The 24,150-nt window shown below is 52.2% G+C and overlaps 1 protein-coding gene across 4 annotated transcripts in view; it reads right to left on the minus strand.

Annotated features, from left to right (window-relative positions):
• Positions 1-479: 479 nt before the first annotated feature.
• Positions 480-24,150, minus strand: part of LOC138807776 (kinase suppressor of Ras 2) — a 200,803-nt gene continuing 177,132 nt past the window's right edge. For all 4 annotated transcript variants that reach the window (XM_069993534.1, XM_069993533.1, XM_069993532.1 and 1 more), the window contains exons 15-20: positions 16,437-16,533; positions 15,389-15,522; positions 10,353-10,484; positions 6,905-7,034; positions 5,628-5,761; positions 480-4,495 (exon numbers count right to left, since the gene is read on the minus strand). In XM_069993534.1, the coding sequence (XP_069849635.1) occupies positions 4,489-4,495; positions 5,628-5,761; positions 6,905-7,034; positions 10,353-10,484; positions 15,389-15,522; positions 16,437-16,533 (634 nt within the window). In that variant the 3' untranslated portion in view covers positions 480-4,488. The remainder of the gene's footprint in view (positions 4,496-5,627; positions 5,762-6,904; positions 7,035-10,352; positions 10,485-15,388; positions 15,523-16,436; positions 16,534-24,150) is intronic.

Consider the following 24,150-nt stretch of genomic DNA (forward strand, 5'->3'; position numbering starts at 1 on the left):
TGGCCTGGGTCCCATGCTAGCCAGGACATGCCGCACAGCCCCCTCCCAGGCCAGCTCCGGCAGATGGAGATGAAGCTGCCCTACCTTGACCACACTGACTGCCCGAGAAATACCCAAGGTCTAGCCTGTAGTAGATGCTCAATAAACCACCGACAAGATGAGTGGCTGAGGAAGAAACACACGGGTCATCTCTACCCACCAGGACCAGTTCATTCAAAGCCTGGAAAGCCCTCTCAGCCCCATCTCCTTCAGAAATGTGCTGTTTCTCCTGGTGTCTCAGGACCAGCCTTTCCCACACCCCCCTCTAGGGCGGGAGAGTCAGGGTATTTTTAAACAGGAAGAACTGGCCCAGCGGCTGCATTTTTTTTTTTTTTTAACAGACAGAAAAGAAAACTAAGATTTGTTTTCAATCATCAGACTTTCAAAATGAAGAAACTCTAATGGGAACAGCACAGCAGGCTGGCATAAACAGCCTCAGCACGGGGGGGGGGGGGGGGTCTCTTCCCAGCGCTGTATTTCACATCTACTATTCACTGTGTGGCTCTCTCCTCAGCTCCCGGTCTGGGGCCGTGGGGGGGGGGGCGGGGGGGAGGAAGGAGAGGAAGAACCCGCTGTCACAAGTGTTTCAAGGAACAGGGGTGGAAGTGGGGATCCACTAGACCTGCCACAGAGCAATCAGAAGTCACATTCTGTTTGGCCATGCTGGGATTGGAACTCCTCCCTCCCCACCTCGGAGGCTGGAATGGAAACAGCCCTGTGGATGGCAGACGTGGCCTGTGAGCGCAGTCACCCACCCCTTCAGACAGGGCTCTGAGCACACTTGAGGAAGCTTCTGGAAAGGTGCCATGGGTGGCACCACCCCAACCCTGCCAGAAAACGTTACACACAGTGGTGACTGAACGGGCATCTGCCCTCCAAAGAACAGCTACGCCGAAGCCCCGCCCCAAAGCCCTCAGGGCCGCACGAGGCTCGCAGACCAGAGCACAGCGTATCTGGTTAGTTAATAGGAGTTGCAATTAAGGTGGGCTCCAGAACTCGACTGGTGTCCTTACGAGATGGTCACGTGACAACAGAGACTGGAGGTGACCGGCACATGGGAGGCCAGAGGCAGGGACTGGAAGGAAGCAGCCACCAACCCGCTGGAAGTGAAGGGAGGAGGAAGACCCCCTGCAGCTCGGAGGGCCCAGGGCCACGCAGCACTGTGCTTCTGACTTCCGCAATGTGGAGAGAAGGGGCAGGGACAAGAGGAGCTATCTGGGGACTGCACGGTGAGCCTTACGTGAGGAAGCAGCCGGCGAAGAGCAGAGATGAGCTGCAAATCCTCACGCCGAGGCCAATGCTTGCGTTTGAAGATGGGCCTCCGAAGAGATGGGGTCCAATTAGGTCAAGAGGATGGGGCCTTATTCCAACATTAGGTTGGCATCTGATGGGGCACCAAAGATGGGGTGCCGGCCATGAGGTGACATTGCTGACAAGGAGAGCACTCTCCCCGGACAGCCCCAATGGATGTCTCATGATGGCAGCCTTCCATGCCAGAGTCCCTCCTACCCACAGTCAGACCTGTCCCCCTGGGGCTGGCCAGTTCCTAAAGGACAGTGCCTGTCCCAGTAAAAGACAGTGTACTAACAGGAAACAAGTCCTATTTCCCAAGTTAGGAGTTAGTCTCCCTTTGATTCTTTCCCCCCCTCAATGAAAGATCAAGTATTAAGGAAACCATCTGGCAGAGCGGGTTGAGGCTTCCAGGCCTGAGCTGGTGAGCCCCAGCTCTGGATTCTTCTGGATGGTGACTGTCCAGGGACCACGCCCAGCTGGGGACAGAGGCTGCAGGAGGGGAGGGAGGGATCTGGGTGTGTTGTGTGTGCATGTGTGATTGGTGCATGTGTGGTTTCTGGCACTGGCTTGTGAGGGTCACCATGACAGGACACCACACAAGGCGTGGTCCTCCAGGATGGACACAAACAGCAGGAGCGGGAGCTTCGTGCCCCATCAGATTCTTTCCTTTGATCAGGAACAGGGAGCCAAGGACAAGATGGACCCGAGCGATATGGAGTTTCTAGCATGCCTCTGGTGGAGGGGGTGGGGGTGGGGGGATGGCCCGCCCCACACCAGGCCAGGAGAACACCTGACCTGGAGGAGCAGACAGAATCCAGCACGCAACGCCGTGGCCCTCGAAGGTGGTGAAGTAACTTCTCTATGGTGATTCACCCCTGCACTACCTGCATGGAAGTCTTGATATATAGATGGCTTTGCTGACCGTGAAACTGAACAAGAAGCCGATGCTTTCCGGAGCACAACAAGGACCCACACACCAACACGAACTCGCATGGATCACCTGGACGCACGGAGGGCCGGGCTAGTGGTTAGATGGACAATCGAAGCCTCTTCTCTTTCCCCAAGAATGAGCGGACACATTCTCCTCTGGGGAGTCCTCCGTGCACACACCGAGGCCCGTCAGAGGGGAAGGGTTTCAGATTTAAATGTGTGCACTTTATAAAAGGGGCTACTACGAAGCCAGGGAAGAGGCAGGGAGACCCCGAGCATTAGCGATCTTGGAAGGTGAACCCGTGTCAGAAAGATGGAGGAGAGAGGAGGAGGTGACAGGGCTCTCCCTGAGCCCCCAGGCCCTGCCCTCGACCCCAATGCTGATGGACCCACGGACAATCACCGAGGCAGCCCCCCCTGGGTCCTGCCAAGGCGTGGCTGGGCCTTGGATGAACCCTGGAAGGGGGAAGGCGAGGCGAGAGGCCGCTCTTCCCATCTGCGTGCGCTCTTGGTACCAGGGCCCACGACTGAGCCGAGAGGTTCTGGAAGGATTCGAGAAGCCAGTGGTTGGACTCGGGCACCCACTGGGCAGCTGGGCAGAGTCCAGGCTGTGCCCAGCGCGGCCCAGGGTCACGGAGCTGGTCTGAGGAGGGGGCTGCGGGGCAGTCAAGGCTCCGTACGCCGGCCCCCAGAATGCTGGGGCTCCGGGGCTCCCGACACGCCAGGGAAGTATCCAAGATCCACGTGCGGGGAGCCACAGGCCCTGAAGATGAAGAGGAGGAATGGCCTGGGAAAGGGGGTGTCTCCTGGAGCCCCGCTTCTGCAGGTGGTAAGTGGAGAGTGACACCGGAGGGCTGTGGACGGCCGGCTTGGCTCTGGGGTCACTGCCACCATTCTTCCTGGCTTCCAAGCAGGCGGGGGCCCAGAGCTCAGGGCAGCTGGCGGTAGCCGGGGTGCAGGAGACCCTGCACGTTGCATTGGATTTTGAGTCTCAGCTCTGGTAGGTTTGTGGCTCCCAGGTCTCATTACGACCACCAAGAACGGGCAGCCTCTATGGAGTCCCGGCCTCTAAGGAGGCCACAGACCAGCCCTGTGCCTCCCGCTGCGGCCCGGCCGCCTGTGCGCCATGGCTGTGCTGGGGGCAGATGTCTCTGGTGGGTCAGGTCCCCTCAAAGGGGTCAGGGACAAACCACGCAAGACTCCCCTCACCTGTCTCTCTCAGCGACCCTCAGCAAGGACAGTCTGCCAGCCCGGGCGGGGAGCAGGGCGGGGGACAGGCAGAGGGGACACGGAGCAATCACACACAGGCCAGGGGACCCCGGCTCCTAACAGAGAGGCCACCCAGGGACCCAGCACCGGGCTAGAGAACGGCCAGCTCCACACACTCCCACACCTCCACACTGGGGCTCCTGCCGCGCCACAGACACAGCCTGAGACCCCCCACGGGCCCCTCAGATCCGCATCCGCCTAGGAGGAGGAAAGAATGTACCAGAACCCCCTCGCCCAAAGCCCTCGCCTTCAGGGAGTGTCACAAATACTAACGAGCTGTACGGAGAGGTGGGGGGGGTGACATTCTCACACGGCAGGAGACGAGACAGGACTGGGGTCCCCAGGGGGCGGCCCCCAGGAGACATGTGGGGCTGTTGGGCTGCCCTTTGGGGGTGGAACGCAAGGGCACCCCCTGCCACTTCAGGCCGGGGGTGGCGCCTCTGGAAACAGAAGCTTCCACAGGAAGCACCCCCTCCCGCCTTGACCTTGACCGTGGCCTTGACCCAGCCCGCGCAGGGTCCTGATGTCTGCCCGGCCTTCCCAGGAGCCGGCGGCGCTGCGCCCTGCGGCAGGGCGGTGAAGCTCCTCCCCGTCCAGCTGGGAGGAGGACAGACAAACCCAGTCCACGCGGAGATGGAGACAGACGCACGCACACTGACCCGTCCGAGGGGCCCCCCGGCCTCCCATCCCAGCCTCCACGGCCTCCCATCCCAGCCTCCACGGCCCACTCCACGCGCAGCCTGCAGCTCTCTTCTCCCCACCCCGGCCCCCCGCATCTCACACGGCGACACCGTCTCCCCGGGGGGCGCACACGTCTGGGGTGGGGGCGTGCGTGCTCCCAGGCTGGCCGGGTGGGCCTCTGTGGTGAGCTGTGGCGTCCTCGGCTGGCAGAGGGCAGAGCGGGAGGGAGAGGCGGCTCGCAGGAGTGAGGCAGCTGGCACCATCCCCGCGCCGAGGTCACAGCCTGGAGTGGAGAGAAGGGAGCACCGTGAGAGGACTCGCACCGGTGGCCCGGCCGGTCTGTGTGGCTCTAGGAGGACTTGAGGTGGACTGCCCCTGCCCCCCGAGGACCTGCTACGTGACAAATGCTGCACATCCCCAACTCACTCACACCTGGGGACAGCCTGAGATGGAGCAGGACAGTTCCTCTCAGGGGAGAGCTCGGGAGCTCAGAGAGGTCCAGTGCTTTGTCCCGGGGTGCACAGCAGGAAGCATCTTTGAACCCAGAGCTCTCCTAATGGAAGCATACGGCCTCTAGGCATTTTGTGAACACGTGCGCAAACAAGCTTGCTGCCCACTGCAGAAAAAGGACTTCATTTAGTTTGTTCCCAGCTCTTAGAATGGAGGCTCCCAAGATGTGTTCAATACACATAGGTCCCATAATAATAAAAAGAACGAAGGAATGAGTGAATAAATGGGAAATTCCAGAGTCTAAAGTCTTATGATGCCAGATCACCACTTGCTCCGTGTCCCCAGCCCAGCTCCATGGTGGAATCTAGGAAGGAAGGGCCCTGCCTTCTTTTCCCTCCAGACAGCTTTAAGTCCTTCTGTTCCGTTGACCTCCATCTTCTCCTCCTGACCCCTAGGACGGCAGGGGTCATTGATAATGAGCCAACTGGCACAGGAGCCAGGGCCCGCCTGGGCAGCCTCCCCAGAGCCTGTCTGCCTCACTTTCTGGATTGTCTGGAGGCTGGGTTTGGGAGGGGGCGCAGGGAAAGATGCTACACTCGGGGGAGACCCAGATCTGCAACCCCAACAGGGAAGGAGAGGGGTGTGGAGCTCCTTCATAAGACGGCAGAGGTCCCAAAGGCCAGAAGCTGGGAACCTTTCCAGTGGGGAATGCTGGGAGCCAAGAGCGGCCGTGATGGGCAGGCCGCTGGGGCTGAGGGAGAGCTCTACGCTATCAAGCCTCACAGAGGGGCTAAGTCATGAAGGCAGCCTCCAAGGTCCAAACTCCACAGCAGACTCGCTGGACAGAGACCTGGCTGGGACGCAGGTGGGACTGACTGGCTCCCATAGGCAGGGGAGAGGAGCTCAATGGTATTGAAGGTCACAGGGCAAGGCAGTGGACAGCGCTGTGGGGAGAGGAAACGTACTCTGCAGACTTCCAGAAATGCCCAGGGTGAGACAGGCGGCGGTTTCGCTTCGGCAGTTTCTCCAGCATGTCCATGAGCTTGGTGAAGGTGGGCCGCTCTTCCTGCTCGAAGGCCCAGCAGAAGAGAAGAATGTCCTACAGACACCAGTGGGTGGCGGTTAAAATGCGTGCCGACTTTGTTGGCTCCTCATTGAAGTTCTGGCACTTTGCACCTCAGAGGGTCTGTCAGTCTGTCTACCTTTCTGCCTCACATGCTTATCTCTCTGTTACCACTCATCCGTGTGCCAGCCACTCACCTCTCCATCCGTCTGTTCATCTGCAAAGCATCCATCCATCCATAGCAATTCACTCATCTTTCTTCTATCATCCATCTACCCACCCATATATTCTTCCCTCTATCCATCCATCTGTCCATTCATACATATGTCCATCCATCCATTCATCCATCAGAGTTCATAAAACCATCCAATCATATTAATTCACTTACTCATTTTTATCTACCATTATCCATCCATCCATCCATCCATCCATCCATCCATCCATCCATCCATCCATCAATTCATCCATTCTTCCAACTTACTTTCTGAGCCCATACAATAAACCAGGTAGACTCTATGCTACCAAACATCAAGATCAATAATAGTTCCAAATGTATTTCTCAGCATTTTTCTCAAAAAACAAAAAGTGAGGGGTAGAAGGAAATGCTGAAGTCTCTTGCTACACCCTAAAGATGTCAGTAACCTTCAAAGTCACAGAGGAGGAAAGTTACTTTTTTGTAGTCCTCACCCGAGAGGAAACCTGCAGGCAGGTAATCCTGACAGACACGCCAGGTCATTACTGCTCCTCTGACTTATCTTTTGATCAAAAGAGAGGATTCGTCCCGCTGTGCCTAAGAGGAAAGTTATTAATTTATAATCAGGCTTCTCTGTGTCTACCTTGCTCTGAGAGTTAGATAATGCCTTAAAATTATTATAGGGATGAAGATGAAGTGAAAAAACCAATCATATTTCTGATATTTTAATCAATATTTCTTGAAGGAAAGAAAAGAGACTGGCTGGTTCCGAACTCAGCCAAGTCCACTGCTAAGATGCAGTACAGCTTGGTGTTAGTGCGCCCCTGGTGGCAAGCACCTGGAATTGCAGGCATAGTGCAGAGACTGCTGGCACTCCCAGGCCCTAACTTCACAAGGCTGTGGGTGCTATTTACTTTGTCTGGAACCTTCTGGGGCTATGCCTGCTTTTCCCCTTGCCTGTGGCCCTGCAGGATGGAGGGACTTACCGAGATTTCTTTTCCCAAGCCAATCTGGCTGAGGTTGGGTTTCATTCCTGTCCCCATCTGCCAGATGATGGCTTCTGCTGGCTGGGTCTTGAAAGGCCACTCCCTGGCGTGGAGTTCATACCAGATCGTGCTGTTGGCAGACGTTAAAAGGAGGTGATGTGCGATGTCCCTGGTGACCCCATGTCCCTTCCCTGCCAGCGCCACCTGCCCAGCTGTGCTCCTGGCTGACCTCTCCTCCTCTCCCTAGTCTCTTCCTCGCGGGGTTAACATTTGCCCCCTGGACCACACTTGAAGCTTCCCCACGTCTCCCACACCGTGCCTTTCCCAGGATACCTTCTTTGATGCCAGACACCTTTGTCATACAGGAAGTGATGATTTTGGGGGCGCACCCCAGCAGGTGATGGGAGGTGTGTGCTAAGGCACCTCTGTGCTGGGTGCTGGAGACTAGGCCCTTTGCCAGAGCTCTCTCCTGGGCTGAGTGCCTGACAGAGGGATTTCCCCCTCCCCAACCTTTACATGGCCTGCGGGGTGGGGGAGGAGATTCACTGTGACTTTGAGCTGAAAGCAGCAGGGCTCTGGGTGGACATGGCATATGGAGTTCAAGGTGAACAGCTGGAGTTTGGAGTCTGGGGCTCAGCTCTGAGAGATCTCTGGCTGAGCCAAATGGACCCCAGTCTCCCCTCAACCCACTCAAAATGGGAACCACACAGCTCTGGCTGAGAAAGGGTGAAATTCCACAACACTCAATAGACTTCTGAAAGGCTTTTTTTCCCCTAAGTCATCCCTGCGCTCCAGGTTCCCAAGCAACAGGATGCTCCTAAATGGCAGGAATCCAAGAGCGCCGGGGCCTTCGCACAGCAACAGTGTCAGAAATAAGAGCCTCATTAAAACTTCCTTTCAAGACCAACTTTTAAGAGAAATCCACTTTGAGAGGACATTTTTTTTTTTTTTTTTTTTTTTTGCTAAAGATGAAAACTCTTCGTGGAAAACCAATTACTTACTTTGGTACATTTTGTTAATTATGTTTCCCCCCCCCCCTTTTGCTAAACTGATACTAAAATACAGCGGCTTAATTACTGCAATTTAGTTTCAGATGAACGGTATCTAACTGGATAAAGATTTGGGCATTAACTAATCAGGGCAAGTGACAGCTCAAAAGAGGCCTAAGTGACAGATGTCAAGGACTCTGATCTTGAACCGCCCGGGGGCTGGGGGGGGGGCAATGAGGTACTATGGAGCAACTATCTAACATGTCTCAGGGGTGCCATGTCTAAGTGAACACATCTGCTGGACTGCCACTGTCCCTGCCAGCGTCCCCAGCCCTTGAATCTACCCATAGATAAGGCAAGGACTGGCGTGGCCATTCAAAGAACGGGGCACAGACCGCTTGCCGGCTGCCCTCTGGCTGTGAGGTTTGAACAGAGGGCCTTGCTGGGCAGGTGCTCTACCTTGTGAGTCTCACTTCCAGGCCATTAATGCTTTGCTATGTTTCCCCCTCTTGCTCTTGCCTCTAGTGGGGTGCAACTCCACATCCATACGCTGGTTAAGATAGGATCTCGCTGAATATTCTCCCTTCCCCCCCTCCCACAGTCTGGCCTTGAAGTCCAACCCTCCCATTCGCTACCTCCTGCGTAGCTAAGATACACAGGTGTGAGCCACACCAGGGTTTTCTGCCCTGAACCCGCAGCTGTGTCTCAGAGTCGTCTTAACCCTTTACTTCCAAAGATGTCATTCCCTCGTGTGGTTATAGCCATGGTTTATTTCCTGACAAGGCCTCAACTTCTCTTTCCTAGACTCTAGGCATGGAGACTCACGGTCCATGTCTAAATTCGACTTCTTTGGCCTCCCTAGCATTGTGCAGCCCCGTCTTACCTCCAGGGTCTCCACCTTGGTAGATGACCTCATCCTTAACCCGCTCAGGTAGTGGTGGATACCTGAACGCCATCTACGTGCAGCCCATCACCAAATGCTGACATGTCGGTCCCTTAAGTCCTTCAGTCTGTCTCAGCTCCATACCCACAGGCACTGACTCCGTAGGGGCCAGAATCTCCCTAGGGAGTGCCCCCCCCACCCCCGCCGATGTCCTCCTCCATTCTGTTCTCTGCATAGCAGTCAGATTGACCTGATTGCACTAGGACTCTAATTACGATGAAGCCATCTCTGGCTCCATAACCATCAAGGGCTCCCTAGTGCCTTGAAGATGAAATAAAATCTCCTCAATTCTGCCATGAAGTGCTTTCAGGATTGACTGGCTTCCCTCTTCAGTCGCTCATCTTACCACCCACCGCCTTCCTCCCTTCCCCTAAACTCTCCATCCATCTGCTTCCTCCTCCCCACGACCCTCGCCTCACGTGTTCCTTCACCGTGGACAGCGTGCGCTTTTCTCCTTGTGTACCATTGTGCACATCCCTTCTTCCTCCAACAGCTCACTCTACCCCATCCGTATTCAACTTTCAACTTAGGCCTATGAGTCATCTCCTCCTAGAAGAGACTCGAGGTGGAGATGGGATCCTTTTCAATTCCACTAGTGTTGTGGTGATTCCCAGCATAGCCCTCATCTCCTTTTGGCCAAAAAAGATCGTCCTCCATAACACAAGATCAGAGGAGGGAATCTGTGCTGAGTGGAAAATAGGTCTATGAGTTCTTCAGTATTTCTCCCTGTAGAAGTCTAGAATACATTTTGGTTTACCACCCTGTGTCCCCTACCGTGGAACGTATCTTGAAGAGACAATTTGGACTGTTTCTGCCACACGGAAGATGTGTAAGATGTGTAAGATGTGTGAGCCACCCTGACTTGCTCAGCACACAATGCACAAAGGGGTAAAAATTCTCCTAAATGTGGGTAATTGTGCGTGTTAGTCAAAACTGAATGAGAAAGTCCCAGAAGAGTGGAAACGATGCTACTTAACTCCTGAGACCACATCACAAGTGGCTGGGGGATCCTGCCACCACGCTGTGAGCTCCCTCTTCCAATACACCTCAACTGTCACCTCCTGAGTGACTCAGGCCAGCTCAGAGTCACAGCTCAGAAGCCATTCCCACATCCCTGAGCACAGACAGGATCCATGTTGTTCCAGGCTGCTGAGTTTGGGAAAACTCGTGATACAGCAGCAGCTAACCAATACATGAATGACATTTGTAGCCAGCCTCTGTAACAGTCCTGGCACATAGCAGGGGGCTAATGAATGAATGAGTGAATGACTCAGGTAACGTGGGGTATCCACATAACCGGTAAGAAACCAGCCATACAGGCATGTTTGGGTCATTTTTTTTCCTACTATGCTCCACTCAGATCCCCTTATTTTCACTCAGAAATCTCTTCTGCCTCTCTCCTCTCCCCCTCTCAGGTGTCTCTGCCCTTCCACAATCATGGCAAGAGTGTGTGTGGGGGGGTGGGAATGCCCTCTGCCCCATGCTGGACTCTCCAAGGCCAGGGCGGGCCACCTACCCGAGTGCAAAGACATCCGAGTGCTTGGAGAAGGGAAGCTTGTCCTCCTCTGTGTCAGGGGACAGCTGGCGGATGATCTCCGGAGCCAGGTGACACAGCCAGCCATTCTGGATGCGCAGTTTGTCCTCACGCCTGGAAGATCAAAGCGCAGACTGAGCCCTAATCCTAACCCCTCCAAGTCCTCTGCTGCTTTGGCTTTCCCCCACTGGGTTCTACCTGACCTTCAACTTGAGGCTGAGACCCAGTGGAAAGTGCAGGAAGAGAGAACTGGAGTGAAAGCCCCGGGGAGAAACACCGGGCACTCAAACCTCCCCGGCTCCCACGGCCAACCATTACAGTCAATTCTTCTTTGTGATAGCTGTGTTCCATAGTACAAAGTCTCCGGGTATTAGAAGATATTGACACAGCAAACACTAAATCATTGTTCCTTGAGGAAATACATACCCATACACAAACCTCACATAAGCTGCAATTCACTTAAAAATCCTAAAAGTAAACTCATGTACTAGCTTCTTGGTCTTTGAAACAACCATGAACAAGACTAGCAAGATCCCTGGCCTTTGCTCTTTGGTAGAAGAATTAAATACTAACAGTGGTGTTACTGAAAAATTTTAAACAGTGAAGACATCCAGGATAAGAAACGTCCTGAAGGTGAACTCAGAGCTAGCAACACAGAAGATTCAGCCATATGAACAAGGCGAGGAAGGGGAGGCTAGTTCCAAGGCCCAAGGCAGGCCTACACATCTAGAACTCTTAGGTTCTAGAACTCTAAAGACCACCACCAGTAGAAATGGAACCACCATGCATCCTGTGAGCTAAAACGCATACAGCTGACTCCTTACTGATAGGACTTGGCTGGCTCTTCCTTTATTCATGATAAACAACACTGCAACGAACATCTTTGGGTAGAAACCAACTATCTCCCTTTACCAAGCTCTATTATTGTCCCTCAGAATAAACTCTTAGAAGAGGAGGGAGCCCAGGTCCCTTCTATATATGGCAAATCTTTAGCAAATCAGAGCTCGGCACTTGCAATGAACAGCTCAGTAGAACTTCCATGAGGTTTTCGCTGATTGAAGGAAAGGGCCAGTTACCACAGGGTAGATCAAGAATGAGATCGTGTAGTATCTCAGCTCCCCTGAAGGTCTTCTGTGGGGTCCAGAGGCTGCTGCATTCTACAAAGCTTCCAGAGTTTGTAGGTTTCTGACCTACGTGAGGTATGATACTGACCCCTCAAGAGTGCTCATTCACATTCCAGAACCCTGACTGTCCAATCTGGATATCTTCCTGAAGGCATTGTCAGAGTAGAGTGGTCCAAGATGAGAGTTGCTCTCTGTCTAATATGGTGGTTCACCATGGCTGTCCAACATGGCCACTCCTAACCACACTGGCTATCCAGCATGATGACTACTATAACTGAAGAACAGAACTTATGACTTGATTACAGTTTAATTATAGTTAAATATACATGGCCACTTGTGGCTAGTGGTTAACAAGTTACATAACCCAATCAGATCTAGACAATTATGAACCAAATATGAATTTTAACTTAAATATGGTTTATTATTTGTGATGCTAGGGATCATGCCAAAAGTATTTTACATGCTAGGCAAGTACTCTACCACAGAACTATACTTCTGCCCTTAGATTTCTGAGGCAAGTTCTCACTATGTAGCTCAGGCTGGTCTGGAAATTGCTATGGAGCCTAGATTGGCCTTAAACCCCTGATCCTTGTCTCAGCCTCCCTAGTGCTGAGACACTTGCCTAAATATGTTTTCGTAAGTCTCTTCTTTGCACAGCCATAAGTGGAAAGTGGTATTGAAATGTCCCAGTTAAAATGATAAATGCTTGCACATGCCTTCCCTGAAGTCCACCTGCAGGCAGACCACAGATTCATAAACATCAATAGAGGAAAGAACTCGGAGGAAGCCTCCAGGAGTCCAGAGCTGGGGAGGGGGGAGGAGGATGGGTCCAGTGCTGCTGTCCCATTCACTAGCTGGGAATGGGGGAGGTGAGAGGCTTGGTGCATTTCAGAATTGTGCTCTCCAGGTGGTCTCAGAGCACAGAAGGCCCATTTGGATATACGGTGATTCGGATACATTCCCTAACAGCAGCCGTGGGAAGGGAACATGGCTGGTAACTGCTGTAATCTCAGCCTTCCTGTTTGGATGTTCCAGGTGTGCTACCCCAGGACCTGGCCACTTGTCTACCCCTTACATTTCCATGCCCAAAGCACACTGGCAGAAGGGACAGAAAACCATGCAATTAGGTGCATACCAATGATGAATCTGTTGAAATCCAGGGCTTCTCAACCTAGGTATGACTGACAAATTTAAGTTTGGATGATTTCTCTGCTGTGATGCTTAGAAACAGTCTCTGGTCTCTACACACTAGATGCCAACACACCTTCCACTCTAGCTGCAACAAGTAAAACTTATCTCCAGACATCATCACATGACCCTGGCTGAGAAAATGGCCCCTGTTGAGATGTTTCTGTCCTAATGTATATAAAATAAGGGTATGGTTCAAATCTAGAGTTTCAGCATCAGTAACCACTTCTTGGAACATGGTAGAAACATTCTTCTCTAGAAGAGAACTTGAGCTCTCCCTCCACAGCAAACCCCAGAATGGGCAGGGTTGGAAGATGCTTGCTTCTAGAACTAGAGCACCTGCTGGGGCTTGATGACCCACTGGTTGCTTTCCAGTTATGAAACCTCTAACCAACCCATGCCTCTATTTTCCTGCCTGTTAAATGGGCACATTAGTCTGTACCACAGTCAGCCCTCAAAAGGACTGAGATCACTTATTATACAAGGTTATTTTAGTGGCCAGGGTTGCGTGACATCCTCACATCATGATTGGCTTGTGAGTATAGATGTTAGCTTGTGTGTGTGTATATGTGTACACACATCTGTGTCTATATGTGTGTGCATTCACACCTATGCACACACAGAGATAATACACATTTTATCCTGAAGACTCAGAAATGGAGTTGAGGGTAGGACCCCCAATAAGAATGTCCTCCAAGAAAGAGGGCATTGGGTTGGGAAGGTGGCTCAGTGGTAGAGTGCTTGCTTTGCATGCATGAGACCCTGGGATTCCTCAGCACCACATAAGCAGAAAAAGCCAGAAGTGGCGCTGTGGTTCAAGTGGTAAAGTGCTCGCCTTGAGCTGAAGAGCTGAGGAACAGCATCCAGGCCCAGAGTTCAGACCCCATGATTGGCAAAAGAAGGAAGGAAGGAAGGAAGGAAGGAAGGAAGAAAGAGGGCATTGGAAAGACTAGCCTTCTCCAGGTGTACATGGCCAGGCTGATGGGGAATGGTGGCTTGGGAAGCTGTGGTGGACACAAGAACAAATTACCCAATGTACGTGAGTTTCCACCATCACACCTCCACTGCTGTCCCTGCCCTGCTGGGTCAGTAGAGGACTGGCATGGGGGGGGAGGGAGGGGAATGTCACTAGGACGCAAGGAGGAGTGGAGGCCACACAATTACCATCAGCCTGGGGCTGCGTGGGCAACTTCTCTGGAGGAAGAAACCAGAAGCCAGGCCTGGGGTAGACACACCGGGGCGTCCGGTTTCCATGGTGACGGGCCCACCAGTGACAACACGAATCATCTTCATTGTGGCTATTATTACGATTAATAACAGGCTACACACGTACGGGCAGCTGGCACCGTGGGGCTGCATCTTAACCAACACATCTTCTTGAGGACAGCCGAGTAGCTGTATGCTGAGATGTCTGGATCTGAGTGCTTTGTTGGCTGCCTCCTCCCTCGCAAGCCACTGTTGAGTGCCTACTGTATGCCAGGCTACTGCTGACTACCTACTGTATGTGGGGCTGTCTGTCCCACCCCTAACGCCCTGTGAGGACTCCAGGGTGTCCTTTAAAGAATTCAGGGGCTCTTCAAAGCAACTGAGGGTTCAAGTGAAGTGAGAGAAACCAAAGGCTGTGTTCCTGCAGCAGCAGGACACTCCTCCTAACCCACAGGACGAGAAGAAAACACACAGGGGCTTAGAATGCGCACGCGCGTGCGAGCACACACTCCAAATTAAAAGTCGCAGGACAGGGCCTCTGAATTATGGGTTGTTTATAAGGGACCAAGCTGTTTCTCACATGGTCAACTTAATTCGGCTTGCTCTGGGGCTAACTGCCTCAGAGAGTTAATTACTTAAGGTTGGTTAATCATTCTCTGGGTGATACTGAGGAAGGGATATGCAAATTAATGCTAATTATAACAACTCTCGCAGCGCTACTATTTGTCAGGCGTTTGAAGTGAACGAGGTGTGGCGCTGGGTGCTTGCCGAGCGTGTTCCTTTGTATCCTTACAAGGACCCTAGGAGGCAGGCATTGTTTTCTTAGATCCAGGAAGCTCAAGTTCCTAAGTTGTGCATCTGGATGGAAGTCCAAGGTAGTAAGTGGCAGAGCCCCAGGGCCGCAGCCCCACACTAAACCCTGGCTCTCCGGCCTGCACTCCTGAGGTGCTAGAATGAATGATGACTGAGGTAAGTGGGGCAGGGGCTCTTGCGTGACCCCATCCTTCCAGGTGAGGACCCAAGTAAGGGGAGAGTCCTTGGACCAAACTTAAGGGCAAAAGCTTTGCAGGATTTGGGGGTGCTCTGTGCCCAATGCCTGCCCCAAAAGGTGCCATTTACAGAACAGGCAAGCAAGCCCCATAGGACTAAGTGCGTAAGACTGTAATGCCAGCTACTCAGGAGGCAGAGATCAAAAGGATGTCGGTTTGAGGCTGACCCCAGGCGAAATCATGACACCCAGTACAAAAAAAAAAAAAAAAAGCAAAAAAAAGCATTGAGGGTGCAACTCAAGTGGTAGAGCCCTTATCTAGCAAGCGCAGAGTCCTGAGTTCCAATCCCAGTGCCATCCAAAACCAAGGGGCAACAAAGCATGACCTGGAAGCATGCCAGCCTTCCAACGCGGCCCAGTGACAGAGGCTCCACTCAGCTGCGGGCCATGGAGGCCGCATGAGAGGTCGCCCTATCACTGGGTGCCTCTCCCGCCTCCTCCCACCCTCGCACCTGCCAGCCTGCAGCACCCCGGAAATGCTGAAGAGCCCGAAGTCCGTGATGACCACTTTGCCATTGTCGTAGAAGACGTTCTTTGACTTGAGGTCCTTGTGGAGGATGCCCTTGGCGTGCAGGTAGCCCATTCCCTGCAGGAAGCAGAGGAGAGCGGTCACAGGACACCCTAGCACCAGCTGCCACCCCGACTTCTGCTATGAGGCAGATGAGCCTGGGGTCGGTCCGGTCTGGTCCCTGGAGTCTGGAGATGGGATGGAAGGAGGCGCAGCAAGCGAGACCCAGCTCCCCCCTGCACCCCCCTCCTCCCATAGACCACTGCAAAGCCATCTCCTCTTGATTGGTCTGTTCCCCAAACAAGACACAGCCGTGGGATGAACAGGGACAATGGGGGAGTGACGTTCTCAGAGAAAAGGGACTCTCTTCTGCCATCGCTCCCACTCCCCTTCAGAGATGGAGCCCCCTTCTTTATTCAGCTGGCACCCCTAAAGCATGCACCTAGGTTTTCAGGAGAAGGTTTGCGAGAGCCCAGAAGAGCCCACAGGAGAGTCTACCAGAGATCCAAGCCAAAGGCAGATGTGCAGAAACTTATTTTTGCCTTCATGAGCAAGTCCCATTTTTTTAATTGCTTCTTTGCGGGACTAACGCTTCCAGTGGCAAGTAAGATGCCTGCTGGGAATCGCAGGATGTTCCTTTTTTGCCTGAATATAAACAACACCCAAGGATTTGTTTCTCCAGCTGCAGCGGGGAGGAGAGATGGCTTGCGCTTTGGGGAATTCCAAGGACTCAGATAATGGATCAGGAACCAAGGGGCCTTGGCCATGGCTCTGCACCTGCCAGCCCTCAGACGGGAGCATGGATGCAGACCAATAGGCTGGAGAGAATTGCCAAATGCGGCATCTGAAGAACTCTTTTGCACATGACACCTAGTGCTTTTTAAGTGGGGGATGAGACCATGAGTCTCACAGTCTCAAACCTGTGGGGTTTCTCAGGAGGGGCTGGGGGGAGGTCTTTCTGAGGTTCAGGAGGAGGGGGTGTCCCCAAATACCTTCACGATCTCCTGAGCAATCTGCCTGGTTTTGTTGACATCCAGGACAATCTTGGCGTCCCTCACCACCGAGTAGAGCGTCCGACCCTTACAGAGGCTGCAAAGTAAAAAGTCAAGGTCATTTCTGGAAGCGATCAGCAGTCATGAAGAAGGTGACCACAGTTATGAGAGGTCACACATGATGGATGTCACTTGCCACTGGAGCTCATGATCAGGAGCTGGGCTGGACACTGGAGCTGGTTCTGGGGTGTGTGTGAAGATCTGGAAAAAAAGTTCTTGTAGATTCTTTAAGGATTGCCACTGAACCTACCCATTTCCCGCCCACCCAGGGTGTCGCAGGCAGAAAGTCACGCACACACTGACAATCTCTGTGTCCCCTGACCCCACTCAGCGAGCACTAGGGGCAGCTGCTGGCACTTGCCAGGGGTCCCCTGAGAACAGGGACAGTGACGACAGCAGACCAGCCAAGCTTCGGCTGACAGGGGCCAAGTACCATCGGCAAATGATACACTCAATCCTTCAGAAGGGGGTGTGTAAACACCAATAAAACCAGCCCGGATCAGACACCTGTCTAGATAGAAGGGTTTTTCAGCCTCATTGGCTTCATCAGGAGGACCAGCGGTTGAGGGTGAACGACAGGATGACAAAAGACATCGTGCAGAGACAGTAACACCTCCTCATTAGCTGCCTGCGCGTCTCTCTGTCCTGTCCTCCCCTGGGAGGCTCAGTGCCAGCACACACAAAGCAGGCGTGCAATAAACAGTGGCTGAGTAAATGAACGAGTGAATTCTGGTTTCACCGTGGTCTTCTCAGTCCGAGCGTTACTGTTGGACCTTGCTGACATTCAAGTTCCTGTGTCTGAATCCCAGCACGGCTCCCTGTGTGCCTTTGGCTGGGTTACTTCACCTCTCTGAGCCCCATTTTGCTCACCTCCTGAAGGAAACCAGTGAGACTTAGCCTTGTCGTTTCTTTGGGGATTTGGAGAGGATAAAGTTTGTACAGTGGGTGCCTGGCACCCAGTATGCATTCCTGCACACTGCTCAGGATCATGAGGGGCTGAGAGTCAGACTCCATGGTGCTAGGATCTGATCTGTCATATACTAGATGTGTGGCCCTGGGAGAGTAAGTTGTCCTCACTGAACCTCAGTGGTATTATCTGTAGAATGGGGCCAACAGTATGTAAACTCAAGTATGTAAAGACATAGCTCCTCTCCAGGCAGAAAGACTCCATGCAAGGCTCATCCATTATGAGAGGCAGTAAATAAATGATCAATAAAGTGGTGTCTCTCTCTCTCTCTCTCTCTCTCTCTCTCTCTCTCTCTCTCTCTCTCTCTCTCTCACACACACACACACACACACACACACACTCATGCAAATACAGAAAGCTCCAGTTATACATCTGTCTATCTATGATCTCTGTCATCTCTGCCTCTAGTCACCTGCTACTCTCATACCCCTCAAAATACCTGTGACCACCCATGCTGTTTGACTAAGATTAGCTCTTCACCTGCTGACGGTGAGCCTCCCAGGGCAGAGGGCTGACTCACGGATGGTCTGATTCACCTGTCAAGGTCGCCCAGAATGTCAGCAAGGGCACCCTCCCCCTCCCCTGTGACTCAAGGCTGCCCTCCCCCATCCAAGGCAGAGTGTTTTGAAGCTGGCCCAGCAGCGGTTGGAGGCAGGGTGGGCTGAGCAGCCAATTAAGCCATATTGACATTTAAGCATTGGCGATGGCGGAGGCCGTGGGTGGATTTCTCTCCCCTGATGCCTCGTTCTTGCGCAACCACCTACACTCATTACCGGCCAGGGCCTCCCACCGCTACAGTTCCCAGACTGAGTCCCCGCTCAGGGTGGCTGAGTGCCCTTCCCTGCTCTCATCCTCCCGCGGTGGGGTCTTCGCCTCCCTTCCTCCCCGCCGGGCCCTGCGCCACAGGAAGCAAACTCACTCCATTCCGGTTGGGGTGTAACTTTGTGCAACCCCAGTTTGCTGCATCTCCAAGTGGAAAATAGGCAAATGGCCCCAGCTAAGCCATTCCTCCCCTCCCCCCAGGTGCCCTAGCGGCACCTCACACGCATCCAACCTAGACAAGCGCTAGCGCTAGAACTTAGCAAACGCCGAGAGCAGGCATTTATCAGCCCCACGCTGGAGCCAACTGGGAAAGACTGAATGTATCCCCAAATTTCCTACGAGGAAATTCTAACCCCCATGGGGTGGTGTTAGAATTGGGGCTGTGGGGGGTGATCAGCCATAAGTGAGATTAGCAACTCTTATAAACAGGACCCCAGGAAATGCAGAATAGTCAAGAACATTAAATAAGGAATTAAAAGGGAGCCCAGAGAGCCCACCCTCTGTCTCTCACCACCAGAGGCTGCAGGGTTTGGGGGGGGGGGCCACTGTCTGCCAATGAAAGAGAAACCCCACCACGGCCAAACCATGCTGCTGTCCTGCTCCAATCCCAGACTTCTGCCCTCTGGAACTGTGAGCAATAAATATCTGTTGTTTCTAAGCAGTCTCTATACTTCCTTACATCAGCCTGAACTAAGCTACAACCCAAATGTTAAGTCACAGCAAACTAGATCAACAGTGACGTATAAGAAAAATACACACCATTGCCTCAACTCAAACAAAGCTCTACTGACAGCACAAACAGGAGAAAGGGAGGGGAAATTAAAAGGAGGACCGTGAAGTAGACAGGGATTAAAGAAGTGGTGGACCTATCACATAGCAGGTAACAAGTGGTTCCATCATGGAGCTTCTTGCTCCCATAATGCTTTGGGTTCCCACACAAATGCTTCTTCTTTCCATAATGTCCTGGGTACCTGCTCAACCAGTGCAGAGAGCCAAGAGCATTGTGTGCACAAGCCATCAACCAATCAGCACAAAGCCCAGGGAGAGGAGAAATGGGAGGAGTCGTGTAATATAATAACCCCACCCCCCAGCCCCGCCGTTGTTCTCTACTTTTGGCTCCCTCTTCAGATAGAGAGGCTCTGTTCCCTACTTTCATGGCGGTCCTTTGTCCTCTTTTAAAACACTTTCCTGCCTTTCAAATTTTTGAACAGGGAGAAGAAAAAAACAAACCCATTCTCCTACATGCCATCATTGGCCAGACGCTCAGGCTACCTAGAGACCATTATATAAAGTACACAATAACATTTTTACCTCCTTTAAATGATCCAGCCTGTGGAATTCAAGGCTATAGTTAAGGATAACAAATGGTCTACTCGGAAGGTGAGCTACTGGCGTGCAGGCATGATTTAATCTCTCCTCTGCCTCAATCCTCACCCCTCTGTATTGCACCCCATCTCCCTGCTTCCTGCCTGATCCCACCATTGTTTAGGAGCCTAGGCCCCTGGCAGATCTCCTTGGCCAAGAATGACCAGCCCTGCTCCCAGAGACTCTGACTGGAACATGAGAAATGGGATTGAATAATTTGATATTTCTAATGCTGGTAGTTGCAGAAAGTTCAAGGGTGGCCGAGAAGGCCACTCTGGGGAGGAAGGCTTGATGCTGAGAGCTGAAAGAAACCAACTGTGTGGGCATCTTGGGTGGAGACAGTGCAAAGGTGCTGAGGCAGGATTAAGTTCAGCATGCGCTAGGAAGGCTGGACTCCACAGAGCGTGTCCCATTGCTTGCCCATTGCTTGACCTCCAACTAAAAGACTCAGTGAGAAGAAGACAGTCCCAGGCTCTTAACTGCCTTGAGCGCAAAGGCAGTTCATTTCAAAATCAGTTAATGAAAAAAAAAGAAAGGAAGAAAACCAACAACCTGGGTTGTCAGGAAGGATTTAAAACTCTCCGCTACTCACTGGAGTCTAAGCATTCCTGCACTTCTTCACACCCAAATCCCATCTGATTGTCCCATGCTCTTCTTCCCTCCCTTGAGCAAACAAATCATATTCCAAGTGACAAGTTGCTCACTCCATCAAATTCCAGCCTCGGGCAACAGCCCAACTTCCAAACCCTTCACGACTCTAACAGTGAAGATATTAAAATCTGGGGACTCTGGGGCTTTATAATAAAAAATGCCAGGTTAGCTTCTTATAAAAATGGGAAATGCCAGAAAGCAAGTGAGAAACGCCAGCTGCTTGCCACCTGCTTACCCCAATGCGCACCCAGGAAATGAAGCGCTATGGACTTCCATTAAGTAAGGGGCTGAAGGCTCTCTCCAGCATACAACCGCGCGTGCGAGGCCGCAAGCCCAGACACCCACGAGAAGCTGGACTTGGCCCTCGAGGAGGTGACCTGCTCCTCCTCCTCCTTCAATCTCTTCACATGCTTCTCCTCCTTGTTCTTCAACCCCATTGGGTCTGATTTTGTTATGTGAGAGGCCCTGAAGTTGACTGCTTCTGGTCCCTTGAAAGATTGAGACGTGGAGTTCTGGCTGTTGGGTCCCGATCTTCGCCATGTTTGATTAGGAATCTGTGCTGCTAGCCACAGAGCTGACATTGGTGGCTATGCAGAGATTCTCTGCCTTTCTGCGCCATGGCCCTGCTCAAAGGCTTCATGGAACATGGGACAGGCTCTCCTATTTGGAGCTTATTTTCTCAGCCTCTCCTGGGTCATTCTGCCTGTCTCCTTCAGACTCCCCTCCAATGCGATCATTCCAGATCATGGCCACGTTGGCCAACTCTTTTATTTCCTCACATGCTCACTTCCCGTGCACTGAGTTTGAAAACTCAAGTGTCTGTGCTATGGCTCAAACTTGTCTCCTGCAAATTGTTACACCCGTGCCCCTGGAGGTGAGGCGTTTAGGAGGTGACGAGGGTTAGATGAGATCAGGAGGGTGGGGCCCCCAGGATAGCATTAGTGGAATTATAAAACAAGAGGACGGGAGACCTGAGTTAGCATGCTTGTCCAATCCCACCATGGGAAACACTCCCCCATGTTGGGATTCAGTGGGCCGCCCTCACCAAGATGCAGTACCACGCTCTTGATTTCCAGCTCACAGCCCTGAACCAAACAAATCTGTATTTGGGGGCTGGGGTGTAGCTCAGTGATAGAGCCCTTGCTTAGCACACACAAGGTCCTGGGTTTGAACCCCAGCACCACAGAAAAAAACCAAACCCAACCAACAATCCTCTATGCTTTATAAATGACCCAGTCTCTGGCATTTAGTTATAGCAATGGGAAATGGACTCATAACATTTTAAAAAGAAACTTATCATTGCCTTCTGTCACTCCTGGAGTGGAAAGCTAGACTCCCCAACTTCAAATAAATGTTTTTAAAAAATAAACACAATGGCAACAACACTCAGTAATAAACAAAGTCGAGTCTTATGCTGGCATGGTGGCTTGCCAACGGGCTCTAAGGCCAAAGGCTCTGCTTTTTTGGAAAAACAGAGCAAAGACGTTTTATCCAGCAAGGTTTAGGAAGGAGTGAAATGCTAGCAGTGAATACAGAGACACAGAGTTCGTTAATGTCAGGACGCTATGTTCAGGTAACAAGCCAGAAGGGCTGACTCCTTGCTCCGATGAGTGATATTCTCTTGGGAGAGACAAGCAATAGGCAAACAGAGTAACTGCAAGTTATAATTAGAGTGACAGAGAAATAAACACCAAGGGCCTCCATCTGTAGGGCTGCTGTCTTAAAAGGAGGGGCAGCAGCCCCGTCCCAGCCTATCCCATTCCAGGACAGGGACTAAGGGCCAACCAAGGGCCCACTCGATGCTCTCTCAGGACAGATCGTGACATTTAAGAAGCCATTCAAAGGAACCTGAGGATTCTGGCAAAGATTTTTCAGGCATCATCTCATTTAATGTCTCCGACTCTATATAATGTGGCCTGCTCATTCCCACTGTACAGATGGGGAAAACTGAGGCCGTGAGTCCGTCTAGTTAGAGGCACACACCTCAGGATCAGAACTACTTCAGAGGATATCCCGCCACCCTCGGGCTAGGTTTACCTGAGATCTTCGGAAGTCACAGGGCTCTGTACACTGCAAGGTAGGGAAGTGTGAACGAATGCCGTACTCCATGGAACGTGGCCTGGGCGTGGACATGCTGCTGATGTTCTTACTGGAGGGCCTTTTGTCTGTACCAGGTGTGTGTGTGTGTGTGTGTGTGTGTGTGTGTGTGTGTGTGTGTGTGTGTGTGTGTGTGTGTGTGTGTGTGTGTGTGTGTGTGTAATCTAGATGTCCAGTGTTAACACCTACCTCTCAGCATCACTTGAAGACTGTATGGGGCAAGGTGAATCTTATTGATTTATTCAGTGATTTATTCAAGGTGCTTGTCACAGGCAGGAAACTTAGGTACAAGAAGTTGTAATCTCCCAGGCCCTGCAGAGAGGGGCAACATGGTCAGGATTTGAATCCAGACCTTGGATGTTCCTGTCTTCCTAAGGTTGGCTAGGAGCTCTGGGAAGAGGTGGCGCAGTGGAGGAGCAGAGATGCACTAAGACGCCCACTCTGCCCTACACCTCAAATTCCAGGTCAGGCCTGTGAGTCCTCTCTCCTCCTCCATCCACGTGCTGCCTCTGCTTGGGACTTCTCAGAGGCACCAGCAGTCCAGAGGAGGCTGGACCCGGGCAGCCTTCGGCTCTGCATGCAGGGTCCTTGCCCACAGGGGCCAAGAAGAGCCAGGAACAACCTACAGAACTGGTGACTAAATGGAGGGAAGACGTCCTGTGTGTAAACGTCCTGGGCCCGCCAGGGCTGGGTGCAGTGTCCTGGCACAAGAAACAGATCATAGGCCAAACCCAGGTGAAATCAGAAGTGACCCTTTCTAACCGGGTGCTGGTGGTGGCTCATTCCTATAATCCTAGCTACTCAGGAGGCTGAGATCTGAGGACTGCGAATCAAAGCCAGCCTGGCAAGGAACTCTGTGACACTCTTATGTCCAATGAACCACCAGAAAACTGGAAGTAGTGCTGTGGCTCAAAGCGGTAGGGTGCTAACCTTGAGCAGAAGAGCTCAGAGAGAGCGCCCAGGCCCAGAGTTCAAGCCCCACAACTGATTAAAAATAAAACTAAAAAGAAGTGATAGTTTCTGCCTCGCTTTGTGCAAGGTACCCTGGGGACACCAAGATGGAGCGGACCGCTGGCCCTGCCCCCACTGCAGGGCCAGACATCGAATACTAGCAACTCTTATTGGCTGACCAGAGACACGTTTATTTTTCAGTAAATATTTGAACAGTAAACTGAAGGACTGCCTTAAAAAAAAAGTATACATCTGTCACCTAATTTATATGCATTAAAAAATCCACGCAGAGTTCAGATTCCGAGGTGTTAGCAAAGCTTTTCCCCTGGCGGCTGAGGCATTACACTTTTTCTTCCTCCCTCCTGCTTATCTCTCCTTTCTAATTTTCTCCAATAAACACGTGTTACTTTTGTAAATTGAGAAAAAGGGAGCAAGGGGGGATCAAAGCGCTGTTAAGTCAGACTGTGGTGAAGCGCAGACCCAGAGGCTCATTCTACAGACTGGCTAGAAAATCCTGAGCTGGTTGAGAAATTGAAATCAAAGGACAAAGTTACCGTCTGAGGCTCCAACTCCAAGAAAGTCGGAGATGTTTGCCATTATCAAGAGGGCTGCAAGCGGGTTTGGCCTTCCATCTCTTGCACATTCCAGGCCTGCAGCAAATGCTTGGTCTGACAACATACCCTCTGTGTAACAGTTCATGCTTTAATCCAGAAAGCAGAACTTGACTTTTTAAAATAACTATGTATGGCCAAGTATGGTGGTGCCTGCCTGTAGTCCCAGCATTCAGGAAAGGCTCGGAGG

This window comes from Dipodomys merriami, unplaced genomic scaffold, assembly GCF_024711535.1.
Source record: "Dipodomys merriami isolate MVZ:Mamm:240054 unplaced genomic scaffold, mDipMer1.0.p SCAF_433, whole genome shotgun sequence".
Taxonomy (NCBI): Eukaryota; Metazoa; Chordata; class Mammalia; order Rodentia; family Heteromyidae; genus Dipodomys; species Dipodomys merriami.